Source organism: Ips typographus, linkage group LG8, assembly GCF_016097725.1.
Source record: "Ips typographus isolate SLU linkage group LG8, UJ_Ityp_2.0, whole genome shotgun sequence".
Lineage (NCBI taxonomy): Eukaryota > Metazoa > Arthropoda > Insecta > Coleoptera > Curculionidae > Ips > Ips typographus.
The window spans coordinates 579,176-590,064 of NC_138429.1; the positions used below are offsets into that span (position 1 = coordinate 579,176).

A 10,889-nucleotide genomic window follows, 5' to 3' on the forward strand; every position below is an offset into this window, starting at 1 on the left:
TTTGGAAAAATTGGATCTTCTACCAGGAGTATAGTAATATTATAACGGGTGTCCAATAATTGTGATGGTCAGGTCGCCTCTGGATGGCAATTGTCACACAAAAAGCGTATGTCTTAGATAACCTTGCAAACAATTATTATATGACAGCTGTCATTTCAAACCACAGCCAACTTATCAACGGCCCTACATTCATGATAGAACGAGAGAACCACAGCCAACTAGGATCCTAAAAATAGTTTGTGTACCAAATCTTGTAGTATTTTTTCATGTTATTGGACAGGAAATTTACGAGGATTCCAAAAATAACTTCTTGAAACAGTAATTTTCTCACTTTAAGTGAATTTTTCACAACAAAGAACCAAAGTCGACACGAGGCGTTAAGAAATCGAGGAAGACCTCCAACTAGTGGGACAGATGATCTAAGAAGAGTCGAGAGTAACCGGTTAAGCGCAGCACAAGATGGAAAATGTTAAGGGAGGCCTACTAGGGAGCAGTGGACAAAATCGGCTGTGTGATGATGATAAAGTGAATTTTTCAGTCAATTTTGCCCCTAACTGTGTTTTTAGCAGTTCAAACTTTGACATCGCTTTTCTCACTGACTGAACCTAAATTTTGTAGCATTTTTCCAGGTTATTGGATAGGAAATTTAATGAGGATTCCAAAAACGTGCTTAAAACTGTCATTTTCTCGCTCCAAGTGCGTTTGACAAGCAATTTTGGCCCTGACTGTCAAACTGTGCTTAAAAGTTGCAAAAATCTAGATCTCTATCTTAAATAGCAGGCCATGAAAACACAAAATTCGCCGCCGGAGGGAGCCACTTTATTTTTTTCTAAAAAATCCCATGACCTCATGATTACAAAATTATACGCAAGCCACGTGATTTTTCGATCATATCGCGTTTAGATCCGAAAGAAAACACGACTGATTACTAGTTGTCACTATGACATCTATTTTGAATTTAAAATTTGAATATTGTTCACTAAAATACCTAAAAAGTACAGTAAAGTTAAAGTTGCATATTTGTGAGTGGTATGAGAGTGTCAGATTATGAACCAAGAGCAGGCAACTTCTGGCAGGTTTAAGTTTCCTAAGCCCGCAAGAAACCCCGACTAAGCTTATGAAAACCTTGTTGGAAATGATCTAGTTCGTAAACTCTCGCCATGAAAATATTAATCAGGTGCGTATTGTTGATAAATAACTTATTACCTGGGTATACAGTATAAAATAACATGTAGTATTGTGAATTATTGTATTTGCATTGATGGTAAAAGCAGGTTCACTATTATAGTCAGATTTACTATAGTACGCACCTTTTTATCAAAACCTGATATTAACAAATAGAAAAACAATAAAACATTTCACAACTATTGTAGGGTTTCTGTTGTTTAATGTGAAAGCACACCAAACGCCCTCTCGCGGAGAAATTATCGTAATAGCTAGGTCCAATCTGTCAAAACAGTCCCATTGACATGTAAATCTAGATGTATAAGGTTTTTCTATGTTAACAGCATCCAACCAAACTTCTTCCTTCTGTTCATGAGAATTATGACATTTTGACAGTGATCATGTCACGTGACTGTCTAGGCAGTCGCCTAGCTAAATTTTTCTCCAAAAACCATGTGATATGTCTGTGTGACTATATTGTCAAAATTTGCAAGAATTACAGTTTTCGAAACAAGACGTCTCAAAGACATATTATTTGTCATAATTTAAACATGAAAGAGTAAAGAAAATTTGGTACAAGAATTACTTTGTCAGAAAAGTTTTAGGTCATTTATTTTATTACTGATAAACCAGAATCTCTAAAACAATAAATAAAAAATCAAAACAGTCTTTTTAGTCTTTTATTTTGACAATTTTAACCGAAAACAACCTTAAATTCCTTTTCTTCCATATTTGTACTGCACCTTCAACTGTCCAATTTTTGTCGTGGCACAAATATTTGGAAGCCACTCGATTATAAAAGCGTTATTGTAATTATCACTTTCGTCTACTGTAGACGGACCGACATTCAAAAAGAATATAAAGGAGAGTTGAAACTGGTTGTTGGTTTCGCTACTTTCGTCGTATTCCACGTATCCCTCGTTTTCTACGTGGACAAACTTCTTGGCTATACGCAATTTGACCTGAAATTTACACAAAAAAAGCAAACAAGCAAGGAAAACAGAAAAAGTGCTTACTTTAGGCGTATCAAAAATTTCCTTCACATGATTTATATTCATAACACTGTAAAACACCGAACCCAATTCGGTACCTTGGCCTTCATACACTTTAGGAATTCTGGATTTAAAACTTTCGAAAAAAATCTATAAAAATGTTAATATTACAAAAAATGATTACTTATTGTGGTTGGTAACAACCTCAGGAATGTAAAACACCTGATTGTTGACTATACCACAATTGATAAATTGCATGGTTCTGTTAATGGATTCTGTCACAAAAGCCAACCAATCCAAAAAATGCCAGCTAGAGTCACTTTCCAAAGTTTTAGTTGAAGAAGTGTCATTCAAAATTTTGATTTCTATGGGATAGATTTTTGGCACTATTTTCTTGCAACGCTTTAAAACGTACTTTTTCTTGGTTTCATGAGTGACTGTCCTATCCTAAAACATGATATACAATCAGCTTAATGCAAATATTTTTTCCTTTCTAGTTTCAGAAACAAATTAACTTTTTCAAAACTCAAAGCCTTTCCTGGAAGGAAAAAGAGAAAACAACATTGCAACACATAAAAAAACACAATTGGTTAGCAAACATAAATTACCTTCTTCACTACAATAGGTTTCTTAACTAAATTATTACAAATAATGTTGATTTTATTTTTCTTTTTCAAATCAACCACATCTATTTGCTTTGCAATTTTAGGACTTGAACACCAAATATTTTTTTCTAAAACCCATTTCAATTTCGAATTTTGCCTTCGAAATTAGTGCATTATACTAACCTGGAACCATTTCATTATTAATAAAGTTGTAAAACTCATCGAAGTAGGTAGGATCGCTACAAAGAGCTGCAATACACGCATAATAATGAATACACTTGTATCTAATGCTTGCTGATTTATCACATGGCCCTAAAACAAACCAATAAATTACCCAAAAAAGGGTTACCTACAACTAGAGTTTTATATACCTGAAACAGAAACCAAATAGTCGGTGCAATTACAGTAGTATTTCTCATAAGCCCTGGTTCGTCCTTTAACAAATGTAAAGTGCAAGTAACCTAAAGGCTGTTTAGGTGCTACCTGACATTTCACAGCCATTACATATTTAGAAACTCTTTGCACAAGAGGACTGTCCTTGTCAGAAGCCAAATGAATCAATTTCTCTTTAATTTCATAGGGAATTCTGAGCAAATTCAAGCACTCCTTATTGAAGTTTACTGGTTTTGCTATAACTTCACTCTTCATTGCCAGCTCAATATGTTGACATTTAGCAGTTTCAATGCAGCCCTCTCCCTCCTCGTGGCATTTTAATATCGAGTTGTTAAAGGATCTCTGGCAAGAATCAACAAAACACAGTGCCACCTCTTCATTGCAAAATTGCAAAACTGGTAACTGCACGAATCCGCGACATTCTGGAGTGTGATTTTTAACGTGAACTGAATAGACATGACGCACCGGTCCAGTAACTAGTTTCACAGCATCGAATTCAAACATAGAGTCTTCAGTGGGTTTAAGGGAGGTTCCGCATTGTTTATTCTTGCAAACTAAACCTCTAGTGCCGTTGTAAACGCCACATTTCTTGCATTTTTTTATGCCGCGTCGCGTAGCTTTGCCTAAACCTTGCAGAATTGTTGTTGAAGGTGCGATATTGAAATTATTCATGCTTAGTAATAAAAATTAGAATAACCATCTCAGCAACTGGAGAAGAAATTCAGCATAATCTTGGGATATAACCAAAAAAAATGTAAATGAGACTTACCAGCTATGCTTGTGTATTAAAGATTTTCTATTTTTATTAGTTTAGTGTTTAGTATAACACCAGAAAATTCTTTAAAAATAAACTTTTTTAAAGTAAACAAAAAAAATTGGGACAAAAATGTCAAACGTCAATTTAACTGTCATTTACTCTACAGGCGACGTTGCCAATTGCTTCTAAGAAAAAAAAATTGGAGAATCCACTGCATCAACTTTTTATTACATTTATATGACCACATGAAAGCCAGTTCTAATTATTATACATTTTATTACTTAAATAATAATTCAGAGTTCACATTAACTGCAAAGACATTTTTGCCACACGAAAGAAATGTTTTTATAACGTTTTTAAAATATTAACAATCTCAGCTACGGTATCCTCATCTGTCGTGTAAATCTGAAAGTTACTTTCTGTTAAACAAACTGCAACTTCATCATTTTGGTATTCCATTTTGGGTTCCTCAATCAATTTCCTAAATGATCCGTGTATTTCTTTAGCTTCAGTGTGTTCCAGAATAGACTTGATGTTTTCCTGATTGACTCCACCTCCAGGCATTAGAATAATTCTATTTCCAGCCTGATCTATTAATTTCTTAATGAGTTTAACTCCCATAGCTGCAGTCTGTTGTTTTCCACTGGTAAGAATCCGCTCAAAGCCCAAATCAATAATTACTTCCACTTCAATCGTAGGTCTTCGTACAAAATCAAATGCCCTGTGAAAGGTTACAGGGAGTGGATAACAAGCTTTAATGATTTCCCTGCAAGTTTTCATGTCCACGTCTCCGTTTTCTGCCAAAGCCCCAAATACGAAACCGTTAGCCCCGTTGCGACGTAGAATTTTCGCATCCTCCTTCATAATTTCAATTTCTTCTGGTTTATATATGAAATTGCCTGGTCTGCTACGCAGCATACAGTACACGGGAACCCTTCTGGGATTCATATTTTGAATTTGTATTAATAAACCGGGGGTGGGTGTTAAACCGCCCTCTATGAGCGAAGAACACAACTCGAGCCGGTCGGCACCGCCGTTAAGCGCGGCAACAGCGGACTCCAAACTGTCAACGCACACTTCCAAAACCTTTGGCATTTTCGGCTAACCTCTATTTTTATTTCCTTAGGCTATGTTTACTCACAATTTTGGGTGTTGTTACGTCTGGGTTTTATGATTAACGAGCACAAAACACTAGTTTATGTATTAGGACACTTTTATTTTATCACTCAGGTTATTTTTATTTGGTAGAAATTTGCTGAACCGACATTCGAAAACCGCCACCGGTGAAACGTACTTCGCTTGCGCTTGCGTTTGATTGCCCGTCTCTTTCTACCGTCGATTCCAGTGCCGTGCGTTTGGCACGGTTTAGTTTCTTTTCTTCTAAATATTTTCGCTTCAAGTCTGCCAGTTCTTCGGTTATTTTTTCAAGATCCAATTTGTACTCGGTTGCTTTTAGTTCAGCCATGTTTAGTTCCGACACCAAACACTAAAAAAAACTCAGCTAAAGTTAAATTTGGCAATTGTCACGTGACACTCCATCGTGTACGATTAGCACGGTCACGTGTTTATCGTCTGGTGACAAGATTAATGACGGTTTGCCTAAACAACGTCGTTTAGACTGACGGTGTCATAATCGTAATAATAATTTTTTATTTTATTTTATGCATAACAACACATAGTAAATAAAGTAATTAGTTCAAGTTACTTGTTTACTATGAGCGCATTGGTTTTCAAGCTCCATGGAGCGAGAAAAGCGTTTTTGACGTCAGGATGACGTAATTTGCCATAAGCATAATTTGTCCAACTGTCAAATTACGTCATCGTGACGTAAAAAACGCTCAATTAAGCCTCAACTGTAATATATGTGTTGAAGTAGATCTGAACAAAATTTAGCTTTTTGAACTAAACTTGTACTACTCTTACTTTGAGTTTATCGCCTCTTAACTTTAAAGCCCTTTGAGTCTTCACTAATTCCTCTTGCAGTCCTGGTCCTGGCTGTTTTGCCAACACTTTTCGCAAATTCAAATACAGCCGTTCCGCCTCCTTGAGACGTCTTTCTCTCTCAACAGCCTGAGCCGCTTGATTCAACAGTCGCCTACAGAAAAAAGTTCCAACACAAATTTACAAACAGTTGGACTGGTACTTTTGTAAAATATTTATTTTCTGCAGCAGCTCAACCAGATCAGGATCCGATCCTTCCAGTTTTCTCCATCTGTGTATATTTAGTGGATTCTGGACTTCCTGTTCCAAAGCTTTGCACTGGAGTCTGGATTTGGTTAAATCTCTTTCCAGGTGGAATATTTCCTGTCGTAAATCGACCATGTTGTTCATGGATTTGGTCACCAACATTTTTTCTTGACGCAGTCTTTTGACCTCAATTTTTAACAATTTGATGTCCTGCAGTCTTTGATCGTATTGGGTTTCACCTAAAATGATTTAAGTTTAGTGGGACCTTTTGGGACTTTTTATAGGAAAACCTCTGGATAAAGTCGATTGTAGAATTTTTATTTTCTCATTTAACAAAGCGATTTCATCGTTCCTCCTAACTAGTTGAGAGCCTAAAACGTCACGTTCGTTCATTAACTGTTCCATGTCTTTGACTTGTGCTCGTATGGTTTTTTCATGTTCCACTATGGTTTGGTGTAAGCGTTTTTCTTCGTCTTTGTGTTCCTTTATTTCTTGTTTTAACTGGCGGATTTGGTCCAATCCTGCCATTACTTCTATTCTAAAAAAAAAAAACATTAAGCAGCACCATAACTAAAGTTTCCACTTAGTAAAAATACTTTAAGTTGTCTTTTTCTTTAGTAATTTTTCTCATAACGTTTTCGTCTTTAATTATCAGCTTTTCTTTCATGGCAATGTCTTCTTTTAACTGTTCAGTTTGATGAAAAACTATTTTTAACTTCTTCTTTAATTCACCGCCTTCGGCGGTGGCTTCTTGAAGTTGTTTTTGCAACGAGTTCCGATCAGCCCGGACTGCTTCGTATACGTTTTGTTGTTGCCTGATTTGGTTTTCATTTTCTGTTATCTTCTTCTTCAAATCGAAGATATGAGCCTGTAAATTGCTTGCATTTATATAATAGTATGCACTTTGGGTTTGTTTCACAATAAACCTTTTTCTCACGAATATCATCCATGTTATCTTCAATCGTTTTGGCTAGTTCTAATTGTTCTTCAGCTAATTTGTCTCGTTCCCGTTCTAGCTGGTGAATTTGCTTCTTTTGCTTTCCACTCTCTAAGAAGAACGAGTCTAGCTCTAATTCAAGTTTTTTCTTGCTTTGATCTTGAATTTGTATTAATTTTAGTTGATCACTAGCTACTACTTGTTGTCTTTGTATGGTTTTATTCAGGACGTCTTTTTCTTTGTTCACTGTATCAAGGATACGCTTGTCTTCGTCGGCAAATCGTTTGTAATCGTCGATTTCCTTTTCTAATATAGCGATTCTTTGACGCATGTTGTTTCGGTCCAATTGAAGTTCATCTTTTTCACTGTTTAGTATTAAAATTCGTTTATCTGTTGAGTCTTTAGTTTTGGATAGTTTCATGATATCGTTGCGAAGGCGATTGTTTTCGTCTTCTCGAGTCTGAAATTGAATCTCCTTTAAAATTGTTAATTAGAGGAGTTGTGGTGTTTAACCTTAATTTCAACGAGCCGTTCTTGGTATACTTTTTTTGATTTGTCCAGCTCGTACAGGGTGTTATTGTAGTCGTCTTGAAGCTTGGCCAGTTTAGTGATATTAGCTTCGTTTTCTTTTAGAAGTTTATCAAAATTGATTTTTTGTTCTCGCGCTTCATTTTCCAGTTTTGTGGTTTTCCTTACATGCTCGTTTATTAAGCCGGTAAGGTTGTTAATAGTGATATCCTTATCTTCCATGTGCAGTTTGGCTTCCATTAAATCAGACTCTAATTTTTCTTTGGCTTTTTTTACTCTCATTATTTCCGACGCTTGATCCTGTTAAAATCAGCAGACTTAAAAGTACAAGAGCCAGTTTTAAGTGTCAATAATTCACCATTTGATAGCCAATCAAAAAATAAGTTGACTTGCATTGTGTCATTTTTCTGAAAAACGTTTCCTAAGGAAGATACAGACCTCCAAATTTGTACTGAATAGTCTAAAAACTTTTTTACTACTAGGAATGGTCTTATGATTCGCTTTCTCAGACTGCCATCCTGGTTGAGTGTCTGAAACTGGCATTCAAGAACTAAAAAAAGTCCGGAAATCAAGACAAAGATTGTATTGTGCATGAAACTCATTTTGTACTACTAAAAATAATATAAAAGTTGACTTTTAATGCTAGAACTGACTTTACTAGGACTAAAGAGAGTCCAAAAGTATATTTTCAAGACTTAATTGGTGTACAACCGAATTTTCTGGACTGGACAACAAGTCTAAAAGTAAATTAAATTTTCGGACATTTTATTTATAAAAATTAGTTCTCAAGACTATTATTGTAGCATTTGGTACCAAAATTGTTTACTTTTATTACTGAAGAAACTTGACTTTTGGAAATAGTCTTAAACTCGATTTTTCATTCTTAAAAAGCACTAAAAACAGTCTGAATTTCTTAGAGATGCTACAATTTATTGCACCTATGAGTGTAGAAGTCAATTTAATAGTGAAGAAGCTTGAAATAACATTTTCAAGACTATGACAGACCTTTAGGCCTGATAAGTCAAAAACTTTGTAAAGATAGTCTTGAAACTCGATTTGAGGCACTGAAAACAGCCTTAAAACACTAAAAACAGTCTAGTTTATTAAGAAATACCCGAATTTTTAGCACCGAGGTGTCTAGAAGTAGATTTAATAGTGACAAAGCTTGGAATGCCATTTTAAGTCTATGAAGAATGTAAAAATTGTTTTTTAAGTTTGCTATGTCAATAACTTGGTGAAGATAGTCTTAAAACTCGATTTTCCAAGCTGAAAGCGGTTTTCAAGCACTAAAAATAGTCCAGAATTCGAAGAAAATGAAAAGCAAAGTAAAAAGCACGAAAAGTTCGTTTTCCAGACAATTTTCATGAATCTAATTTAATGTCCTGCATCTAAAACTATTTTCAAGACTAAAATATTGAAATTTGTCTTAAAATTATGAAAACTTACTTCAAATGCAAATTTTAAGCTTCTGATGTCACTTTTCATTAGTTCAGTTACATTTTGGGGTTCAAGTCAATTTTTAAGGTTTAAATGTATGAATTTGTAGTAACAAATTCTTGAAAAAGTAGTTTTTATGTCTACAAGTCAATTTTCAGTATTAAAGTCTCTCGATTTGCATGAAAAGTCAATTTTCAAAACTAAAGTCTTTCAATTTGTCTGAAAACTATGAAAACAATAATATTTTTTAAACTTCTTAAGTGAATTTTCCGTTTCCAAGACAATTTTTAAGTTGGGTTGGGTTAGTTTTGGGTCTTTGACCGTAATAAAGTGCTTGTTCCAAATTTGATCAATATTGCTCCAACGGTCTGACAGTTATGACAAAAAAAAAAAACGATTTTTTAAACAGAAATTTAAAGGACTGTATTTTCCTTAGGAAGCACTTTTCAGGAAAATGTTATAATGGATGTCAACTTAATTTTTAATGGGCCTATCCCACACATATCATAAATTTGTGTTTTAATGACTAGAATCGAAAGAATAGGGTTAAAAAATTAATTTTTCATATTCTTGAAGAAAAAATTATGGTCGTAAATGTTTCTACATTAGTTTGAATTTATCCATTAAATTTAAAAGATCTGTTTTGGCGCGCATGTGACGTACGTAATTCTGGGCGATTTTATTGGCTGTTGCACGCCATCTGTTTCACTTTTTGTCGTTGATTGGTTGATAGTGTAGTACGTCACCGGCGGCGGGCGTTTTAAACATGAGATTAATGTAGTTTTTATCATCATTTTTTTTTCTATTTAGACTTAATATTTTTGAAAACAAAAAAATACGGATATAATATTTTCAATCCGTCTTTGTAGTTATGAAATAAAAAAAAATTGTGGGACAGGCCCATTGGCTATGGATTGGTGAATTATTGACATTTAAAACTGGACCACTTTGTATACCAACTTACTTCTAATTGGCCAGCAATTTCATTTATTTTTAGATCAGCTTCAGAGTTCTTCTTTTCCAGCTCCTCTTGGTAACCCATGGCGTTGTTGAGTTTTGTCGCGAGTTGCGTCACTTCGTTTAGTAACTTGTCACGTTCTCGTTCTAATCCATCTTTGTGTTTGCTTACTTCTCCTACCCTGAAATTACAGCAACTGTGTACATTCAGCCCTTTCAATGTTGCGCAACGTACTCGTCGGTATCCTGACTCATTTTGTTCTTGAACTCGATTTCGGCGTTCAAACTTTCAACTTGCGCTCTTAAATTGTCAATAATTTCTTGAGCCAGTTGCTCTCTAGCGTGGGCGCTGTCTGCCAGTTTCCAAGCTTTTTCAATTTCCTCTTTCAGCGTGTCTATCGTCGTTTTGTCTTCGTCTGCCAGTTTGACTGCGACGTCCAACTGGGATTTCTTGGCACTCAGTTCGGCTTCGTATTCAGCGTTGGTTTTCTCAGCCTCTTTTTGCTTGGTGTACGCTTGGAAGAAAGCTTCAAACAGTTGGTTAAAGTCGTCAGCGAATCGTGCAGCTTCAGCATTTTGTTCAATTTCAGACACAACCTATAGAATAAGTTGTTAAATAATTTAAATATCCAAGAAAGAGCAGGAATACTACCTTATTGTAGTTCTTTTCGATAATGGCAAACGCATGTTCTGGGTTATTTGGATCGAGGGCCTCTTCCTGGCCTGAGTCACCCTCATTTTCGTGGTCGCTAAAATCACTTTCTTCCATGGTTTGAAAACTATTAACTACGTCAGTTTGGCACTGCAACTCAAATTCGTGTTATATGTCAATTTTTATGAAATTTTCCAGGTGTATTGATCAAACGATTGTAACACATTAGGTGTTTTGTGGCTTGGCAACATAAATTTGAAATAAAGCAACAGTAGTACAT

The 10,889-nt window shown here is 35.2% G+C and overlaps 3 protein-coding genes and 1 long non-coding RNA gene across 5 annotated transcripts; 1 reads left to right on the forward strand and 3 right to left on the reverse strand.

The window, feature by feature from the left end:
* The first annotated feature begins 105 nt into the window (after nucleotides 1-105).
* LOC145733091 (uncharacterized) lies at nucleotides 106-1,832 on the forward strand. The gene is made up of 2 exons (XR_014179119.1): nucleotides 106-363; nucleotides 454-1,832. It is a non-coding gene; the product is annotated as an uncharacterized LOC145733091 (long non-coding RNA).
* On the reverse strand, nucleotides 1,831-4,065 carry LOC145733087 (uncharacterized protein C2orf42 homolog). Of its 2 annotated transcripts, none has more exons than XM_081985727.1 (7): nucleotides 3,924-4,065; nucleotides 3,133-3,862; nucleotides 2,945-3,073; nucleotides 2,765-2,889; nucleotides 2,361-2,603; nucleotides 2,181-2,306; nucleotides 1,831-2,110 (listed from the first exon to the last, which is right to left on the reverse strand). In XM_081985727.1, exons 2-7 carry the CDS (start codon nucleotides 3,824-3,826, stop codon nucleotides 2,090-2,092), a joined length of 1,338 nt encoding a protein of 445 aa, XP_081841853.1. In that variant the 5' UTR covers nucleotides 3,827-3,862; nucleotides 3,924-4,065; the 3' UTR covers nucleotides 1,831-2,089. The 2 variants fall into 2 exon arrangements, with proteins under 2 accessions (XP_081841853.1, XP_081841852.1); XM_081985726.1 differs by having other exon boundaries at nucleotides 1,831-2,126.
* Nucleotides 4,066-4,167: 102 nt separating this feature from the next.
* LOC145733088 (copper homeostasis protein cutC homolog) lies at nucleotides 4,168-5,142 on the reverse strand. Its single transcript, XM_081985728.1, has one exon. The coding sequence runs from the start codon at nucleotides 5,004-5,006 to the stop codon at nucleotides 4,257-4,259; it is 750 nt and encodes a 249-aa protein (XP_081841854.1). The 5' UTR covers nucleotides 5,007-5,142; the 3' UTR covers nucleotides 4,168-4,256.
* On the reverse strand, nucleotides 5,107-10,871 carry LOC145733083 (cilia- and flagella-associated protein 58-like). The gene is made up of 10 exons (XM_081985721.1): nucleotides 10,610-10,871; nucleotides 10,193-10,554; nucleotides 9,965-10,139; nucleotides 7,549-7,863; nucleotides 7,025-7,495; nucleotides 6,695-6,966; nucleotides 6,389-6,636; nucleotides 6,055-6,337; nucleotides 5,835-6,006; nucleotides 5,107-5,397 (listed from the first exon to the last, which is right to left on the reverse strand). Exons 1-10 carry the CDS (start codon nucleotides 10,724-10,726, stop codon nucleotides 5,149-5,151), a joined length of 2,664 nt encoding a protein of 887 aa, XP_081841847.1. The 5' UTR covers nucleotides 10,727-10,871; the 3' UTR covers nucleotides 5,107-5,148.
* Between the last annotated feature and the right edge of the window lie 18 nt (nucleotides 10,872-10,889).

What these genes read in the sequence shown, in the direction of transcription:
- LOC145733087 (XM_081985726.1), bottom strand. Translation starts at nt 3,826, where the DNA reads ATGAATAATTTCAATATCGCACCTTCAACAACAATTCTGCAAGGTTTA. An exon ending in TAATAATGAAATGGTTCCAG is followed by an intron (nt 2,890 to 2,944) that starts GTTAGTATAATG and finishes AATGGGTTTTAG; the next exon opens with AAAAAAATATTTGGTGTTCA. An exon ending in AACCTATTGTAGTGAAGAAG is followed by an intron (nt 2,604 to 2,764) that starts GTAATTTATGTT and finishes ATCATGTTTTAG; the next exon opens with GATAGGACAGTCACTCATGA.
- LOC145733088 (XM_081985728.1), bottom strand. Translation starts at nt 5,006, where the DNA reads ATGCCAAAGGTTTTGGAAGTGTGCGTTGACAGTTTGGAGTCCGCTGTT.
- LOC145733083 (XM_081985721.1), bottom strand. Translation starts at nt 10,726, where the DNA reads ATGGAAGAAAGTGATTTTAGCGACCACGAAAATGAGGGTGACTCAGGC. An exon ending in TCGAAAAGAACTACAATAAG is followed by an intron (nt 10,555 to 10,609) that starts GTAGTATTCCTG and finishes CTTATTCTATAG; the next exon opens with GTTGTGTCTGAAATTGAACA. An exon ending in ACAATCGACTTTATCCAGAG is followed by an intron (nt 6,338 to 6,388) that starts GTTTTCCTATAA and finishes AAATCATTTTAG; the next exon opens with GTGAAACCCAATACGATCAA.